Raw genomic sequence first — 20,519 nt, forward strand, 5'->3', positions numbered from 1 at the left:
ATGTGAGGGCTGATTTCTGAGCTCTTATTCAATTTCATCAATCTATCTGTGTGTTCTTTTGCTAGGATCATGATGTTTTGATTACATGGCTTTGTTAATAAGTTTTAAGATCAGGAAGTGTGAGTCCTCCAACTTTATTCATCTTTTTCAAGATGGCTTTAGCTATTTAGAGCTCCTTACTCTTTCATATAAATGTGATGATAAAATTTTTCCATATGTGCAAAGAATGTTGTTGGAATTTTGATTGGGATAGCATTGAATCTATATATTACTTTGGGTAGGAATAACATTCTAATGACAGTCTTCTAGTCCATCAACACTGAATTGTCCTTCCATTTATTTAGGTCTTCTTAGATTGAACCAATCTTGCACACCTGGGATAAAGCTCATTTGATCATCATGTGTAATTCTTTTTTTAAAAATTTAATGAAGTATATTACTTATACATAGGCATACATAAAGAATAAGTGTATAGTAATAGTTGTGAACATAAAAAACAAACATACATAACATCATATAGGGTTCTCATACCTCACCCTACCTCCAACACCTTGCATTGTTGTGAGATATTGTTACAAATTATTAAAGAATATTGTCAAAATGTTACTACTAACTATAGTCCTTATCTTACATTTGGTGCATTTTTCCCCAGTCCCCTATTATTATTTTTTTTAAATATATTTTTATGACAGTTGTAAATTTACAAAACAATCATGCACACGTGCAGAATTCCCAAACACCACCTTCTATCAAGATACCACACTGTGGTGGAACATTTATTGCAGATTATAAGATAATACCATCAGATTGTTACCAGGTACATAGCGTGTATCGGGCATACTTTTTTCATACTCCCTTATTATCAACACTGTACATCTTTGGCACAGATGCATGAATATTACATTATTACTGTTACCACAATCCATTGGTCACTCCAGTTGTATTTTTCCCATGCTTCTCCACATTCCCACCACTCTGCAACAGTGATGTACATTTGCTCTAGATCACAAAGGACACTCCTGCATCTGTACCATCAACTACAATTCTCATCCACATCTGGTTTTACGGTGCTATTCAGTCCCTAGATTATTCTCTAGCTTTCTGTCAAGTGGCATTTACATCTTTAGACTGCCATTTTCAGTCACATTCCCCTTTTTAAACCAGCTGTTACTTACTATAATGTGTTACCATCAACTCTGTACATTTCCGCACTATTATAATAAAGCTAATTAAACATCAGTCCATCTCAGTCCTCCTCTTATCTCCTTTAAGAATCCACCACCTACTATCAGGTCTTAAAGATATTTTCCTACATTTTTTTTCTAGAAGCTTTATAGTTCTTGCTTTTTATAAAGGTATTTGATACATTTTCAGTTAATTTTTGTATAAGGTATGAGATAGTGGTCCTCTTTCCTTCTTTTGGCTATGGATATCCAGTTCACTCAGCACCATTTGTTGAATGGACTGTTCTACCCGAGCTGGATGGTTTTGATGGGTTAGTCAAAAATCACTTGACCATAGATGTCAGGGTCTCTCTCTCTGAACCATCAATTCTGTTTCATTGGTCTGTGTGTCTGTCTTTATGCCAGTACCATGCTGTTTTTACCACTATAGCTAGGTAATATGATTTAAAGTACAAAATGAGAGTCCTCCGACTTTGCTTTTCCTTATTAAGATGCTTCTGGCTGTTAGGACCCCTTCCCCTTCCAAATAAGTGTGATAATCAGGTTTTCCATTTATTTTTAAAATGCTGGTGCAATTTTTACTGGAATTACATTGAATCTATATATCAATTTGAGTAGAATTGACAATTTAATGATATTTAATCTTCCAACCATGAGCTGGAATGTTCTTCCAATTATTTAGGTCTTTTTTGATTTCTTTAGCAAAGAGTTGTAGTTTTCTGGATACAAGTGCTTTACATAATTGGTTAAGTTTATTCCTGAATATTTGGGTTTTATCTGTCATACTTTACTTTCGCCACTCTTTTTACACTTTTAGTTACTTTTATTGATACAATCTTAGTCTTCAAACTCTCTTCCAGGCCTCTCTCTCCTGTCTTTTCTATTCTGGTATGTAGCACAACCTTTAGTATTTCCTGCAAGGCAAGTCTCTTGGTTATAAACTCTCTCAGTTTCTGTTTATCTGTGAATATTCTAAATACACCCTCCTTTTCAGAAGACAATCTTGCCAGGTATAAGATTCTTGGCTGGAAGTTTTCCTCTGGCAGCATCTTATATATATCATACCACTGTCTTCTTGCCTCCATGGTTTCTGATGAGAAATTGGAACTTAATCTTATTGGGTATTCCTTATATATTATGCATTGCTTTTCTCTTGCTGATCTCAAAAATCTCTCTTTATCTTTGTCATTTGACATTCTGATTAGTATGTGTTCTGGAGTTGGTCTATTCAGATTTATTCAGATGGGAGCACATTGTGCTTCTTAGATATGGATATCTATGTTCTTCAATAGGGTTAGGAAATTTTCTCCCATTATTTCTTCAAATATTCCTTCTGCCCATTTTCCCTTTTCTTCTTCTTCTGAGACATCCATGACATGTTTACCCATCTCTTGCTGTCGTTTAGTTCCCTGAGACCATGTTCAATTTTTTTCCTTCTTTTTTTCACCTGTTCTTTTGTATGTTCGCTTTCAGAGGCCATTTCTTCAAGCTCACCAATCCTTCCTTCTGTCTCCTCAAATTTGCTATTATATGACTCCAGTGTATTTTTTTAAATTATTTTTTAAAGATTTATTTATTTATTTATTTATTTTCTCCTCTCCCCTTCCCGCCCCCCACCCCAGTTGTCTGTTCTCTGTGGTCTGTTTGCTGCGTCGTCGTCTTTGTCCACTTCTGTTGTCATCATAGGCACGGGAATCTGTGTTTCTTTTTGTTGCAGTCATCTTGTTGTGTCAGCTCTCCGTGTGGGTGGCACCATTCTTAGGCAGGCTGCACTTCCTTTCGCACTGGGTGGCTCTCCTTACAGGGCACACTCCTTGCGCGTGGGGCTCCCCTATGCAGGGGATACCCCTTCATGGCAAGGCACTCCTTGCGTGCATCAGCACTGCACATGGGCCAACTCCACACAGGTCAAGGAGGCCCGGGGTTTGAACCGCGGACCTCCTATGTGGTAAATGGACGCCCTAACCACTGGGCCAAGTCTGCTTCCCTCCAGTGTATTTTTAATTTCATTTATTGAAACTTTCATTCCCATAAGGTCTGCTATTTTTCTATGTATGTTTTCAAATTCTTCTTTGTGCTCATCCAAAGTCTTCTTAATATCCTTAATCTCTTTAGCCATCTCATTGAATTTATTAAGGAGATTTGTTTGAACATCTATAATTAGTTGTCTCAACTCCTTTATGTTATCTGGAAGTTTATCTTGTTTCTTTAATTGGGCCATATTTTTCTGTTTCTTGGTGTGGATTGTAACTTTTTGTTGGCTTCTTGGCATCTGGCTTGCTAGAGTATTTATTCTGGATGCAGTTTCTCTTTTTAGTTTAGGGCTTTCTTGCCCTTTCTCCCTTGCTGTTTGTGTAGTAGGAGCCAAGGATGTAGTTCATGCTGTAAGTTGTAGTCTCAAGCTTCCCTCATTGCCCCAGGAACCAGTGAAGCTTCTCCCAATTTTCTCCTTTGGCAGGGGTAGGGCAGAGCCACAGCCATGTGTAACAACCCAAGTCGTGCAGGCCTAGACTATAGTTGTCCAGAGAGACTGACAAAGCTTCACACCCCTTTTTCCCCTGTCTAGGGCAGGGATGGAGCTGTAGGCAAGGACAGCAGTCTGTGTGTGCAGGTCCAAAATGACTGCAGTTGCCCAGGTAGACTTTGGACTATTCAGTCTGTTCTAGTTGAATGTACCTGCAGTTACCCAGAGAGGATGGTGCAGGGCTGCCAGCTTCCTCCCTGCTAGAGGTGGGGCTGCAGCCTGGGCTAGGGCTGCAGGCCGATCTGGGTGAAAGACACCAGTCTCTACTGCCACTGATTTTCAGTCAGCCAAGCTTCCCCTCACGCTGGGGGTGGAGTCAAAATGGCAGCTACCAGCCTCTTTCCAACTTGGACAGGTTCAATCTTGAGCTGTTCTTAGGGTTATACTTTAGCAGCCAAATTTACTAGTCAGTAGCTGAAATCGGTGGCCAACTGTCTCTCCCTCCCCTGTTCTTGGGAAATGGAGCTTCCAATTTCAGCCACAGAATAGCTCCTGAGGTGGCTTGTGCTGCCAAAGTAGGACGATCATCAGCCTCTGCGGCATGGACAGTATTTTCCTGGAGAGGCTGGCACAGGTTCCCCCCAGCTTCCTCCCTGCTGGAGGTGGGGCTGGGACTTATGCTAAAGCTGCAATCTGATCTGAATGGAAAGGAGCTGGTCCCTTCCTGCAATGTGATTTTTCAGTCAGCCCAGCTCTTGCCAGTAGCAGAGTTAAAATGGTGACTACCAGCCTCTTTCTGGCTTGAACAAGTTCAAACTTAAGCTGTTCTTAGGATTATACTTTAGCCCACCAATTTATTAATCAGTAGCTGAAGTTGGTGCCCAACTTTCTCTTTCTCCCCCGTTTTTGGGAAGTGGAGCTTCCAATTTGAGGTGCTAATAGTTCCTGAGGCGCCAGTAGAGGATGGGCACTAGCCTCTGTGGCATGGAGTGCTCTACTTATGAATCTTCTCTGCAGATGGGCAGTCTCCTCCTTTCATTCTTTCAAGGATGTTGCAGGATGCTCTTTTGGTCTCCTGGAGCCCCCAAACAGGTGCTTTAGATAGCTTTGGTTGATTACTAACTGCCCTGTAGCACGAGTTGATTCTAGGAGCTCCTTACTCTTATCTTGCTGGTTCCATGGCATTTAATTCTTTTAATATGCTGTTTGATTAGGTTTGCTAGTATTTTTTTGAGGATTTTTATATCTATATTCTAAGAGATATTGGTCTGTAATTTTCTTTTTTTGTGGCATCTTGAGTCATGTAAGTAGTTTGTATGTTTCTAAAAATTTGCCCTTTTAGTCTAGTTTATCTAATTTGTTGGCATACAGTTGTTCATAGTATCCTCTCATAGTCCTTTTTATTTAAGCGGAGTCAGGACTAATGTACTCCTTTCACTTCTGATTTTAGTTATTTGAATATTCTTTTTTCTATCAGTCTAGCTACAGGTTTGTCAATTTTCTCTCTTCAAAGAATCAACTTATGGTTTTGTTGTTTCTGTTTTTTTTGTTGTGCTCTATTTCATTTATATCTGCTCTAATCTTTGTTATTTCATTCCTTCTGCTTGGCTTGGGTTTAGTTTGCTCTTCATTTTCTAGTTCTTCCAGTTTTTTAGGTTAAGTTTCTGATTTGACATCTTTTTTAACGTAAGCATTCAGAGCTCAAATCCCCTTCTTTGCACTGCCTTTGCATTCTATAAGTTATGGTATATTGTATTTTCATTTTCATTTGCCTCAAGATATTTCCTAATTTCCTTTGTGATTTCCTCTTTAACCCATTGGTTGTTTAAGAGCTTCATTCCATCATGGTCAGAAAATACACTTTATATGATTTCAATATTTTTGTATTTATTAAGACCTGTTTTATGACCTAAGATATGAATCTATCTTGGAAAATGACCCATGTAAACTTTATAAGAATGTGTATTCTGTTGTTGGGTTAAGTGTTCTATGTATGTCTGTTATGTCTAGTGGGTTTAGTGTATCATTCCAGTCTTGTATTTCTATATTCATCTTCTGACTAGATTTCCTATCCATTATTGAGTGTAGTGTGTTAATGTCTTCTATTGATGCAGAGTCATCAATTTCTCCCTTCAAATCTGACAGTACTTGCTTCATATATTTTGAGACTTGCTGTTACATATATATTTACAGTTGTTACATCTTCTCATTTAAATGACTCCTTTACCAACACATAATGACAATCTTTGCCCCTCATAACTATTTTTGACTTAAAGTCTATTTTACCTGATATTAGTATAGCTCTCTTTTGCTTACTACCTGCATTATTTTTTTGCATACTGCTTGTATATTTTTTCCATCCTTTCACTTTCAACCTACTTGTAACTTTGAATTTAAGGTGAGTCTTTTGCAGATAGCATATAGTTGGACCATGCTTTTTTTATCCATTCTGCCAATCTCTGTTCTTTGACTGGAGAGTTTAATTCATTTACATTTAAAATCACTACTCATAATGGAGGACTTTCTTCTGCCATCTTCCTATTTAGTCTTTGTAAATTTTATGCCTTTTTTGTCCTTCAATCTGCCATTAATGTCTACTGTTATATTTATTTTGATTTTTTGTGTTTATCATATCAAGTGCCTTCCTTTTTCTATCTGGATATATTTTTCATAGATTTTCTTTGTGGTTACTGTGAGGTTAAAATGTAATACCCTCACTATATAACAGTCATATTTGTTTTGAACCAACTTGACTTCAATAGCATACACATATCCTTTCCTATACCCCTCAATTCTCCCTACCTTTTTTTGTGCTTATCACTTATCTTTCTGTATTTTATTTCCAAACCATAGTTTTATCATGACTTTTTATGTATTTGCATTTTAGCACCTATAGGAAATAAGTAGTGGGGTTACATACCAAGCAATATAATACAATAATACTGGAATTTATAATTACTTAAATGATTACCTTTACTGGAGGTCTTTATTTCTTTATGCTGCTTTGAACCACTGTCTGGTGTCCTCTCCTTTCAGACTGAAGAACTCCCTTTATTATTGCTTATAGGGCAAGTCCAGTGGTGGTGAAAACCCTCAGCTTATGTTTGTCTAGGAATATTTTACTCTCCCCCTCATTTTTGAAAGAAAGTCTTGCTAGATAGAACATTCTTGGTTGGTAGTTATTCTCTTTTATCACTTTAAGTATTTTAACCTACTGCCTCCATGGTTTCTGGCAAGATATTGGCAGTCAACCTAATTAGGATGATCTTGTATATGACACATTACTTTTCTGTTGTGGGTTTCAGAACTTTCTACTTGTCCTTTCCATTAGTGTGATAAATACATGATGGGTATTTTCTTCATGTTTATCTTGTTTGGTATTCTCTGGGCTGCTTAGAAGTATATATTCATGTCTTTTGCTAAATTCGGGAAATTCTCTGTCATTATTACTCTGAACGCTCCTTCTGTTCCTTTCCCTCTTTATTCTTCTCCTGGGACTCCCATAATGCATAAAATCAGTACACTTGATGGTGTCCCAGAGGTGTCTTAGGCTACTTTTGCTTTTTATAATTCTGTATTCTTTCTGTTCCTCAGCCTGACTCATTTCAAATGTCATATCTTTGAGTTTAGTAATTGTTTCTTCTGCCAGTTCCAATCTGCTGTTGAAACCATCCTGAGAATTTTTCATTTCAGTTACTGTTGTCTTCAATTCCAATAGTTTTGTTTGGTTCTTTCTTAAAAATTTATATCTCTTTTCTAAGATTCTCATATTGTTCATTCATTGCTTTCCTGATATCCTTTAGTTCTTTCTCTGAATTTTCCTTCATCTCCTTAAGCATTTTTAATGAAAATTTTAAAGGTCTTTGTTCAGCATGTTTTGTGAAATCTAGTCATCTTAGTTGGTGTTCTCTGGATTTTTATCGTCTACATTTGGATTGGCCATCATTTCCTATTTCTTTGATTGCTTTGTAATCTTTTGTTGCACACTATATATTTTAATACTTTAGAATGTTAACTCTGGGATTTATTCCCTGAGATGTCTGCTTCTTGATTTTTTAGCCAGCTGGTAATAAGAGAGATTTTCTCGAGCTTCAGTCATCCTGTCAGGAAAGTCTGCTCCCAAGGCAAAGGCAGTATGCAGGGTACTTACAGTCTTTTCTGGGCCTGTGTCTTGTCCTGGGCTTGTGCTTATTAGTAGTCTTGGAGTTGTTCTGTTTATAGGAGTTTGAATGCTGCCTCTATTTCCCAGGAGCAGACCTCCCTCTACAGGGTGTTTCAAGCAGGCAAGCCTTTGGCCCAGGCTGTCAGTCCCTAGAATTTGTTGCATTGTCTTACCCTGCTTTTACCTGGAGGGCAAATCCTGGGAATAGCACATGCTGGAGAGGAGTTTCCCAAGTCAGTCTTTCCAGCTGAAATAGTGCCAGGGACAAAAGAAGGGGGTGTAAACCATCTTCAAAGTGTCCTGGGAAGTTGATCAGGAAGGATGCTAGGAGTTTTTTCCTGGGCTCCCCAAAGCTGAGGTTTTTTTTAACCTGCTCAGCAAAAACAGGTCTTGAACTTGACCCCTGCAGCCCTGAGGAAGTGTACCACCTTTAACTTTCCTCTGCCACCACCTTTATTGGAGTGGGTTGAAACAATGGCCTCCCTTAAAGCCAGGCCCCCAGCAATCCAAAAGTGCTAATCATAATCTGTTATCTGCTCTTCGCTATGCCTGCTCCTGGTCTTGGGGAAGAGGACTTGTATGTCCCTTTCTGTCCAGGGCCTGGAACCCATGGCCTGACACAAGAGTAGGGAATGGATACTGGTACCACAGAGACAGCAATTTATTAGGTATTTAGGGTAATATACCAGCCTCTTCCACCTACTCTTCCCTGGATGCTCTACAGTGTTGTATCAGCCTCCAGAGTTTAAAATAGTTACTTCTCACAGTTTCTGCCTGTTTAATAGTTGTTCTGGTGGAAGGACTGAATTCTAAAGCTACCTATTCTGCTGAAGCAGGCTAGTAAGATAGATAATGAATCAATAGATGGATCTGGAACCTGGCAGAGTCCATGTGGACATTGATAACCCCCAAGGTGTCTCTGGAACACCCCTACCCTCCCCCCCACCAAGATCCTGCCATTCAGAACAAAGACTTCTTCTGAAAGCCAGGAGAAGCCCTGGATATTCCCCAAGGACTTTAACATTGGGCCTCAGGGGAATTGGTGGGTGGGGTAATCAATCAAAACAGCAAACAGTTGGAACTCCTCCCCTGCAATTAGCAAAGGGGTGGAATAATTAACAGTTCAAAAAGCAGGCACAAGGCCTGAATGGGCCCTCTCTTGCCTCTGGATCCTGACTCTGGCTGCCTTCTCCCCTGCTTGTATCACTTACACAAGTAAACCCGGGGATTTATAAATTATAATGGGAAATTGCAGCCTGTAAATCAGCCTGCTTTATCACTTTTCAACCCCTTCCTTTCTCCCTGGGACCCCTGATTTGTTACTTTCTCCCATTTTTCATCCCTCTCTACCTGAATAAATTACTGGCCTAACTTGCCCGACGTACTCTTGAAATTCATTTCTGCGGCATAGTCAAGAACGTAGACAAAATCGGTAACACTGCCATCTTCCCACAATCCCTTCAGGACCTATATTTAAAAGGGATATTATTGAAAACGTTTTTATTGGCACTAGTGCACTTTTGGTCCTTTCTAAAAGTTCATAGAATTAAATATTTCCACTAATTACTATTTGCTCTTATTTAATTTCTTCACAAAAATTAAACTAAGATAGTGTCACTTTTCAGTGCTAATGAAACAGATCACATAAATATCTCAAAACATAAGCCACTTTATAAGACAAATGCTAAGGTAACCAAAACAGTTTTTTAACAAAGAAGAAATGGCCCAATACCCTAATGAGTTTTAGAAATTTAGCATTTCATATCAGTTCAAAAAGAGAGTTTATTGAAGAAATGGATTGGGACATCCAGCTAGCCATTTGTAAAAAGAACTAAATAAATCTAGACCCTACCTCATTTCTTAAATAAAAAACTCCAAATTTATCAAAAAAATTAAAATTAAAGCTTTAAAATTACTCTAAAATATGGGTACATTAAAAAAACAATGGAGTTTGGCTAGCTTTCTAACAACACAAAATCCACAGCACTTAAAAAGAAAACATTAATGAAAGCAGACTTCATATTTTTTTAATTGTGCACAGCAAAAAATAACATCAACAAAAGGCAACCTGAGAAAATTGTTACAACATAAACAGTATATGATGGACAAAGCTACTTTTATTCAATATTCAAATAACTCTTTCAAATAAATAAAACGATTAACAACTCAAATTCTTAAAAAGCCAGGCAGTTTACGGAAAAAGGAAAGCAAGTGACCAAAAAGAAGTGATAAGATGCTCGAGTTCACTCAAGTTAAATACGAAACAAACAAGACCAAGATATCATTTTTCCACCCATCAGATGGGTTAAATTTTAAAGATTAAGAGTGTGGGCACTTTTCCCAACCTGTAAAACTGAAACCACAATTACCTGACCAAATCTCTGCAGAGACAAAGATCCTGGAGAAGTTCACTGAAAGCACCCTTTAAAATGCTCATAATGTAAGATGGAGAACAAGGTAACTATATTCTCCAAAGGCTCACATCATCAGAGCAGGCATATTCTAAAAAGGAGTGAAAAAAAATTTTTTTCTAAAGAAACCAACTATAAAGGAACACTAAGAAAGATTAAGATGCTGCCTGTAATCCTTTTCTCCCTAGGTACCCCGTCCATTTTCAGACCGTTTTGACTCTCTCTCGCCACAATCTGCAAACTATGCCAACTACGAACAGTGATAAAGGAAACTTCAGGCGCGAAAGGGACAAACCACCCAAACCCAGAGAGTTTCTGTGGCAACCGGAAACTCATTGAGCGCCTGGTCTTCTGAGCTTTCATTCCGGCCTGGAGAAGAACCGCACACCTCACTCCGGATACTTTTAAGAAATGCCGTTGCTGGCGCAGCCCCGGCGCCGGCTCTCGGCCGCACGCCTTCACGCCCCCGCCCGGGCGGGAAGCGCCCAGCGGCGCCGCGGGCCCCACTCACTCGGCTTGCTGACCGCGCCACATCCCGCCGGCAGCTGGTGAAGCTCGACGCCCGCCCCGCCTCGCTTCAGCACCGCCAGGCGTCCCAGCGTGAGGCTGATCTGGCGCGTCGCCTCCGGCCTCCGGGGCAGAGCGCTGCGGAGGCCCGCACGGCTGGGAAAAAGCCAGAGCTCCCTGCTGGGGGTCTCCAGCGAGGCCCCGGGGCCCGGCTCGGGCGCAGGGCGCGAGCGGCCCGGCGACCTTCTCCGCAGCCTCCGGCCCATGGCGCCTGGGTTCCACCGACGCTCGTCCGCTCCCCGGACCTTCGGGACCAGCAGAGATATAGCTGGCCACAAAGAAAAAGGAAAGGGGGAAATGGACAACTCCTGAGCGCGTCCACTGCCCCCGGGACGGCGCGAGGAGAACTGTCAGGCGGCGCTGGGCGCAGCTATTTGGATGGACCGCAGCCTTGCGTCCTCCGCCCCCTTCCAGAAGCGAAACTACTAATGCGGTGACGACAGTTCAACTGGGAAACGAAACTGATTTTTTATCGGTAAGGTGGCGGAATGGAAATGGAAAAGGAAACTGAAAGGCTTGTGAGGCAACAAAATAAACAGGTCTCTGACAGGGTGAGCAGAACTGAGAAGGTGTCTCCGGAGGCGCAGTGGTCACTAGAACGCCAGAACTGAGAGGCCTTGGAAGAAACACTGCAGTTCCACTAGCGGGCGCCCTCACACCAGGCGATTTACAGATTTCTCAGAATATTGTGCTAAACGGATGCTAAAGTTGGCTGTGCCTTCTGTCCCAGGCTCAATCCACAGGATAGCGCTTAAGCTGAGTAAGAGGGCTATGCAGTCAGTCCTTCCCACTCCCCGACCTGCCACCCTCATGCCTTGATGCCTGGCTACCAGTGATTGGCTTTCTGTCAAATGTAGTTTTTGCCTTTTCAAGAATTTCATGCAAATGGAAGCATACAGTATTTAGTCTTTTGTGTTTGGCTTTTTTTCCCCACTTGGTATAATGCCTTTGAGATTCATCTTGTCGATTTTTAAATCACTACTTCCCTTCTTGTTTTTGCCAACTAGCAGTCAATTATAGGAATATGCCACAATGTTTTCATCCTTTCACAAACTGATGGACATTTCAGTCCTTTCCAGTTTGGGGCTACAATGAATAGCACTTCTATTTTCGAGCAAGTCTTTGAGTGAACAGATGTTTTCATTTCTACTGGGTAATACCTAGAAGTGAAATTGCTAAAAATACAGAACGTGTATTTTATATCTTTATAAGAAACCATCAAACTTTTCCAAATTGGCTGTACCATTTTGCATTCCCTCCAGCAATGTGTGAGAGTTCCTGTTGTCCCATATCTCTCACCTACATTTGATATTCTCATTCTTAGCTTTTAGCGATTGTGGTCTGTAGTGATATCTTGTTGTGGTTTAAATTTGTATTTCCCTAACAACTAATGATGTTGACTATCTTTTCATGTGCATATTTGCCATCTCTTCCCCTTCTTTGGTGAAATGTCTATTCAAACTTTTTGCCCATTTATTAACTTGATCGTCTTATTATAGAAGAGTTATTAATACAATACATTAGCTTTCCTTATATATTATATATCAAGTCCTTCGTTAAATAAATGTTTTGAACTGAGTTCTCCCTGTCTGTGGTTTGTCTTTTCATTTTATCAAGTGTCTTTTGAAGAACTAAAGTTTTAAATTTTATCAAGTTAATCAATTTTTTTTTCATTTACATGTTTGGGTTAGTCTCCTAGGGCTGCCACAACAAGTTACCACACATCTGATAGCTTATAATAACAGTTTAGGCAACGGAGTTGGCCCAGTGGTTAGGGCGTTGGTCTACCACATGGGAGGTCCATGATTCAAACCCCGGGCCTCCTTGACCCCTGTGGAGCTGGCCCATGCGCAGGGCTGATGCGCGCAAGGAGTGCCCTGCCACACAGGGGTGTCCCCCATGTAGGGGAGCCCCACGCACAAGGAGTGTGCCCCGTAAGGAGAGCCGCCTGGTGCAAAAAACAGTGCAGCCTACCCAGGAATGGCGCCGCACACACACGGAGAGCTGACACAACAAGATGACGCAACAAAAAGAAACACAGATTCCCGTTCCACTGACAACAACAGAAGCGGACAAAGAAGACGCAGCAAATAGACACAGAGAACAGACAACCGGGGAGGGGAGAGAAATAAATAAATAAATAAATCTTTAAAACAAAAAAAACACAACAGTTTAGTCTTTCACATTTTTGGAGGCCAGAAGTTCAAAGCCAAGGTTTTGGCAGGACCACAATCCCTCCAAAAGTCCAAGGAAAGAAATCTTCCTTATGTCTAACAGCTTCTGGTGGCTCTTAGCATTCCTTGGCTTGTGGCCATATAACTCCAACCTCCGCTTCTGTCTTCACATGACCTTCTTTGTGTCCCGTGTCTCAGATCTCCCTTTCTTTTCTCTTATAAGGATGCCAGTCATTGGATCTAAAGGCCACCCTAAATACAGGTTGATCTCATCTCAAGATCCTTAACTTAATTCCATCTGCAAAGACCCTATTTCCAAATAAATTCACATTCATAGGTACCAGGGGTTAGGATTTAGACGTATCTTTTTGGAAGATACAATTCAATAGTTAAGGCCTATTTTTGTGTCCTTTTAAAGAAATCTTTACCTCACCCAAGTTTACAAAGTGTTATCTTCTAAAAGTTTTATAGTGTTAGGTCTTTGTTCCATTGCAAATCTATTATTGTTTATAGTGTAAAGTAAGGGTAGAGGTTCATTTTTTCCCCCTGATGTTTCTAGTTGTTCCAGCTTGCCTGTCCCTCATTGAATTGCCTTAGCATCTTTTTTTTTTTTTTTTAAAGATTTTTTTATTTTTTATTTATTTAATTCCCCTCCCCTCCCCCGGTTGTCTGTTTTCTGTGTCTTTTTGCTGCGTCTTGTTTCTTTGTCCGCATCTGTTGTCGTCAGCGGCACGGGAAGTGTGGGCGGCGCCATTCCTCGGCAGGCTACTCCCTCCTTCGCGCTGGGCGGCTCTCCTTATGGGTGCACTCCTTGCGCGTGGGGCTCCCCTACGCGGGAGACACCCCTGCGTGGCAGGGCACTCCTTGCGCGCATCAGCACTGCGCATGGGCCAGCTCCACACGGGTCAAGGAGGCCCGGGGTTTGAACTGCGGACCTCCCATGTGGTAGACGGACGCCCTAACCACTGGGCCAAAGTCCGTTTCCCTCCTTAGCATCTTTATCAAAAAATCATTTGGCCAGATTTATTTCTGAACTCTGTTCTATTGACCTTTGTCTATTTTTACTAGGTACACACTGTATTGATTACTGTAGCTTCAAAGTCTCAATCAGTTCATACAAGGGAACCAACATTGTCCTTTCTCAATGTTGTTTTGGTTATTCCAGGTCTTTTGCATTTCCATATATACTTAAGGATCAGCTTATCAAATTCAACAAAACAGATTGCTGGGATTGCATTGGATTTGAAGATTAATCAGGGAGAATTGGCATGCTGATAGTATTGAATCTTCTAATCCATGAGTATGATATACCTCCATTATTTAAAGCATCTTTCAGAAATATTTTCTAGTTTTCAGTGTACAGCTGAACATATTTTGTTAAATTTATCATTAAGTATTTTTTGATATTTCAAATGCTACTTTTAAAAATTTCATTTTGTGGTTGTTGTTAGTAAATAGAAATACAATTGATTTTTATATATTGACCATGTATCCTATATAAGATCTTTCTATATTATTATTTCTAGCAGTTTTTGTGGTAGATTCCTTAAGATTTTCTCTATAGTTGATCATGACACATTCAGATAGAGTCATTTTAATCCTTCCTTTCCAATCTGCATGCCTTATCTTTCTTCTCCTTGTTTTATTGTATGGACTGATACCTCTAGTACAATGTAGACGCTATGAGAGTGGACATCCTTGTCTAGTTTACAGTCATAGTGGGAACAAGACTCAGTCTTTCACCATTAAGTATGAGGCTAGCTCTAGGCTTTCCATGAGTCCTCTTAATCAAGTTGAGGCAGTTCCCTTCTGTTCCTAGATTGCTAAGAGAATGTATTATGAACAGGTGTTGGATTTTGTTCTGCAACTTTTGAGTTAATCATACAATTTTTCTTTTTTCTTTCTCTTTTTTTTTTTTGGCCATGATGAAATATAATTGATTCTTAAATGCATTTTGGGGTTAAACCCTACTTGGTCATGAGGTATTATTTTTTTCCCTCCTCTTCTATTTTCTGGAAGAGTTTGTATAGAATTGATACTATTTCTTCCTAAATGTTTGATAGAATTCACTCATTTGTATCAGAAAAAATCACAATGGAGGTGAAAGGCCTAAAGAGCACAACTCAAAACTCTGGTGTCTGGGAGTCCCTAAGATTTCAGGATCACTCTTTAAATTCAAATGTAAGGGAAGTGGATTTGGCTCAACAGATACAGCGTCTGCCTACCACATGGGAAGCTTAAGGTTCAAATTCAGGGCCTCCTGACCTGTGTGATGAGCTGGCCCATGCGCAGGGCAAGGAGTGCTGTGCCATGCAGGGGTGTCCCCTGCGTAGGGGAGCCCCATGCACAAGGATTGCGCCCCATAAGGAGAGTCACCCAGCATGAAAAAAGTGCAGCCTGCCCAGGAGTGGCTCCGCACTCATGGAGAGCTGATGCATCAAGATGACGCAACAGAAAGAGAAAGATTCCCGGTGCTGCTGACAAGAATGTAAGTGGACACAGAAGAACACACAGCAAATGGACACAGAAAGCAGACAACTGGGCAGGGAAGGGGAGAGAAATTTAAAAAATAAAATTCAAATGTAATAAATCTGGGCCTTCATTCCATTTCTTGTGGCAACCAGACATGACCAAAATACCTCCTAGGATTCTCTGGGGGCTGATGTTTCCATTAGCCACCTCATATTCTAGTGTCCTTGTTCTCATGAACTTTATGTCTCTGGTCTGTGTCTGCCCTTGGGTGATCTCTTTCCATATCGGCACTTCAAGGTGGACCCTGCCCCGTATCTTCTCACTCCCCCAAAGTACCACTAACACAAGGCTCCCATGTATGGTCTGGAGTAACAGTAGGCATTTATAGCCAGCTTACAATGAAAATTTATTTGATATAAAATTCTTCCCATGGTTACATCACTCCATAAATTCAACCCATAGCCATGATGATGCTGAGACATATTTTTTCCTCTTCACATTGCCCTAATTACAATTACACAGAAGTTTCTGATTGAGCTCAGTGTTTAACCTAAAAATGATGTCTATATTTAAGAGGATTCTTGGGACACAGAATTGCATACATAAAATTATTCAAAGAATTAATGAATTCCTTCACATTTAGATTTGTCAAATAAATTAGTGAGCAGTCTAAGACCAAAGCCAGAGAGACATTCTTGAATATGAAATATATAAAATATACATCAACAAGCCACAAGTACATAATGTTAAGATGTTAAATTGGCTTATATTTTTGTTTATTCAAAATTCAACTTGTGTTTCATACTTCCAGATAGTATTTATTAGATGGACAATACTATATTTTTAAAAGCTGTCAGCTTATAATATTTACAACTTACTTTTAAATGATAAGTATCAGTCAAGAAACAAGTCAATAAATGCAGACATTTTATTTTATTTTTATTTTAAATTTTTTTTGCTTTAAACATTTTATTAGAGAGGTTGTAGATTTCCAGAAAGATCATGCAGAAAATGTTCTCATATACCTGTTCCCATTTTTAACATTTTGTATTAGTGTGGCACCTTTGTTATAATTGATTAGAAAATACAATTATAATTCTACTATTTTTTTTTTTGGTTCTACGATTATTTTATTTTTTTTAATGTTACATTCAAAAAATATGAGAGGTTCCCATATACCTTCTACCTCCCTCACCCCACTCCTCCCATGGAAGCAGACATTTTAAATAGCAAGTTTAGGAATATAGTAATTGTTTCACACAATTTTGTTTGATCAAAAATATTATCCATGATACATCATTTTATAGTCTATCCCAACATCTGTCAGCTAATTTTAATTAAAATCCATTAACCTCTAGTACTGATCGTATATAAGGGAGAACCAAACAATCTAAGGATGAGGGCACCTGAGAATCTGAGGCCTCACCAGCACTCTCAGAGATAATTATTATGGTGGATTCCTGGGTGAGACAAATCCTCTGGCATTGTTGATGGCTACTTGAAGTGCTTCTTCTACTTTTTCCATTGTAGAATATTTGGGGAGGTCCAGAATGTTATAACATGTCACTGATCTTGGGCAATCTTCTTCACTGAATGTTTCAGGACAGCGAAATACTATGCCTATTTCCTGCATACCTGTTACACGCAGCCTATCACTTCCTGTAAGAAAAACTGAAAAGGAATAAAATTTAGTTAAGGTAGTTCATAGAAAGCTCAAACCTTAAAATTAAAAGGAGGAAATTAATGCTTTTATTCAATAAAAATGTACCGATTGCAGAGAGGACTACTCAGAGCCATGAAAGTACAGAATAATCATGACATTTGGTCACTGTTCTCAATGACTTCATGGTCTAGTTGGGGTAAAAATATATACATGAAAGGATAATATCAAGGTATAAGGAAGTTTAATTTAGCTCAAGTAGGAAGAATGAGATTAAGAGCTTAATGAAATTGAGTAGCCCAGTTGGAGTAGTCAGGGAGATTTCACAGAGGTCACACCTGACTGGTTTCTCAAGGAGAGGAGGACATGGAGAGGCAGAGAGGAGTTGAGTGAGTTTACAAGGCAGGGAAAAAGCCCAAGAGAAAGACAGAAATGAGGTGCTAAGGAGAACTCACTGAATCTACAGACAATAGAACCCCTGGGCTGCAGCAAAGGTTTTTGGAAGAAAGAATTTTGGAAAGGTAGGTTGGGTTTATAGAGCAATTGGCATTATCTACAACATACTCAGTAGGAACCAAAATTGCAAGAAGAAATATATCTCAAAAGAGATTATAAAATGGGATGAGAAGGTGAGGAAATAAGTCATTAAGTCTGTCTCAGTGAAGCCTTAGGGTTCTCACCAAGGGAAGTTCATATAGAAGTTCATGTATGACCAGAAGGTCATATAGTTAAGTGGTCAAGAGCTGTCAGTTTCTAATTCTGGATCTGACCCTAACAAGCTGTCTGAACATGGGCAAGTCACTAAATGTTCCAAACCTCCAACCTCTTTTACTCATGTATGAAATGAGAAAAACTAATAATACCAACCTAACAGGGTTGATATGAAGAAAAAGAGAGGTAATAGATGCAAACTGATCAGTGCTGTGCCTGGTACAGAGTAACCACACAATAAATGCTGTTATTATCGTCAGTTGTCATAGCTATTATTATTATTGCTAAAATCCTAGTGTTATAGGACTTAGATAATTAAAAAAAGATAGGGATATAAGATAAAAGGTTTGATTAAGAGCCAAATGGAATGAGGAAAAGCATGATCAAAAATCTGGAGATGGGATTATAATCAGTGATGAAAAAGTGGTAAATAACAGTATCTTTATTATTATTATCTTAATGGGAAACAAGTTTCTGTGTAAAAGAAAGAACAATGATCTTGAAGGCAAGGGACCAGCATTCTAACCCTTATTCTGTCATTAACATTTGTGACCCACCATTAATAATGGCTTCATCACAAATAAGATATTTATCTTTTTAAAAGATACATAATTATAGATCCATCTATTAATGTAATACTTACGGAGGAATTTTTTCTTCTCATCTAATGTTAATTTGTGGAAAGCTTTCCAAAACATCAGTATAGTAGGATGGGATTTGTGGTATCCTTGGTCATACTTTGAATTCTTGAGAAAAAGAGGAAGAAAAAATGTTTTTTGGGGGAATATATAGTAGTTGTTTGGGAAAATATGAAGCACTTTATGTATTGCCTACCTTTTCAAATTGTTTCCAGTCATAATCAGTATTTCCAATCATTGCTGCCATAAGTTCTTCAGGCTGGAAGAATCCAAGCATCTCCTTCTTACAGACTGTGTAAAATCCTCTCTGAAATTCCTCATATAATACTTTTACAGAGGTGTTGAAGATGTAATCAACACACTTAGAAACATAGTCTCTCCTTAAAGAAAGCAAAAAATAAAAAGTAAATGACTGTGACAGTTTGAAGTTTTGTGATCCCAGAAAAGATCATGTTCTTTCAACTAATCCATTCCTATGGGTGTGGAGCCCTCTGATTGCGTTAGATACAGTTAAGGGATTTTTTTATTAGATCACTTGATTAGTTTGCTTTAGGGCCTTTGATTGGACCATGTCAATGAGGCCTGACCCAGGTTAGGCCTCCACCCTCTTGATCGAGTCTTGTATAAACTAAAATCTGAAAGCAAAAACACACAGAGAGAAAGGCAGCAGCCATTTTGACCCTGCCATATGAGAGAGAGGACTGCAGGAAGACGGAGAAACCCCAAGAGACTGAGAGAGAAGCTGGAGGCTGGAAATAGCTGAGCAGGCCCAAAGCAAGAAGAAGCCACCACTTTGCAGGAGTTTAGGATTTGACCAGCAACTAACCTTTGGTGAGAAAGCATCTCTGATGATGCACTGATTTGGACATTTGCACAGCCTCAGTACTCAGTACTCAGATTGATCTTTTGTTTTTTAAGATTTATTTTATTAATTTCTCCCCACCCCCTCATTGTTTGTATTTGCTGTGTCTGCTTGTTGAGTGCTGGTCTTCTTTTCAGGAGGCACCGGGAACTGAACCCAGGGAGGAGGCACCTAATTGCCTGAGCCACCTCTGCCCCCTGCTTTGTTGTACCTCTCATTATGCTTTCCTTGTATTTCTTGTGCATCATCTTTTTGCATCAGCTTGCCGTGCCTGCCTATCATGCCAGCTTACTGTCTTGCTCTTCTTCTTCAGGAGGCACTGGGCACTAACTTGAATATGTCATTCTCCTATTAAAACCTTTCAAAGTTTCCCCATTGTCTATAGGATAAAGTCTAAACTTCCTTAACGGAGATCAAAACCTTATGCAATTTGAACCTTGCCAGACTCAGCAGCCTCTTCCCACTTTCACTTTACTCTCTGTCCATACTGCCTTACTGTAGCATGCAGTGTTTCCTTTTACCTGACAACTACTATCACCCTTCAACTCTCAGTATGAACTTGGCTTTTTGAGGGTTGGTCCTTCTGCTTCTCTCCCTTTCCTCTCTCACAACACACGTCATTTTGTGGAAATTATTTCTCCACTACCTGATGAAATTTCTGATGGCAGGGACTCTGTCTTCTATTCCATATTATATTTAACATATTGCCGAACCTAAAGTAGACATGCAACAAATACCTTCAAGAATATACAAATGAACACCCCAGGACAGGACCAGCAATAGCTGTCCCTGGTTGACCCCAATTCAGAAAGACTATCTGCTACACCAAGGCCACTCATCATATTAGTTCCTTCATCCCACAATCTATGACACAGTGTAGCAAGAAGAAAATGGTAAGTGAAAGCTTACTTCATTAGGTGGTCAGAGCATCATCATAATCTCCCCCACTGAAGCTCCACATGCCTTACAAGCAAAGAGAGCCTGAATGGCCTCGTTTACATGGCTACCCTACCACTGGCAAAAAGATAGCTTCACCAAGGTTTGTTCCTTTCTGAAAATCAAAAGTTCTTCTTATACATTAGACAAGTTGCTTAAGAATTTACTTATTCAACACTTTCATTTCTTCATCTCATAGGCCCCCATATGTTGAGTTAATATTTAAATTCGTGTATACAAGCAAACACTGAATACAGGCAATCACAGCAAACAAACAA

At 39.6% G+C, this 20,519-nt stretch overlaps 2 protein-coding genes across 2 annotated transcripts in view; both read right to left on the reverse strand.

Moving 5' to 3' along the window:
- Positions 1-11,238, reverse strand: part of HERC5 (HECT and RLD domain containing E3 ubiquitin protein ligase 5) — a 74,653-nt gene extending 63,415 nt beyond the window's left edge. Inside the window, exon 1 of the mRNA XM_058295639.2 lies at positions 10,733-11,238. Coding sequence (XP_058151622.1) covers positions 10,733-10,994 — 262 coding nt within the window. The 5' untranslated portion in view covers positions 10,995-11,238. The remainder of the gene's footprint in view (positions 1-10,732) is intronic.
- A 5,101-nt stretch (positions 11,239-16,339) lies between these two features.
- HERC6 (HECT and RLD domain containing E3 ubiquitin protein ligase family member 6) overlaps positions 16,340-20,519 on the reverse strand; it is a 68,200-nt gene continuing 64,020 nt past the window's right edge. Inside the window, exons 21-23 of the mRNA XM_058295626.2 lie at positions 18,640-18,823; positions 18,449-18,551; positions 16,340-17,105 (exon numbers count right to left, since the gene is read on the reverse strand). Of these exons, the coding sequence (XP_058151609.1) occupies positions 16,882-17,105; positions 18,449-18,551; positions 18,640-18,823 (511 nt within the window). The 3' untranslated portion in view covers positions 16,340-16,881. The remainder of the gene's footprint in view (positions 17,106-18,448; positions 18,552-18,639; positions 18,824-20,519) is intronic.

This window comes from Dasypus novemcinctus, chromosome 1 (genome assembly GCF_030445035.2).
Source record: "Dasypus novemcinctus isolate mDasNov1 chromosome 1, mDasNov1.1.hap2, whole genome shotgun sequence".
Lineage (NCBI taxonomy): Eukaryota > Metazoa > Chordata > Mammalia > Cingulata > Dasypodidae > Dasypus > Dasypus novemcinctus.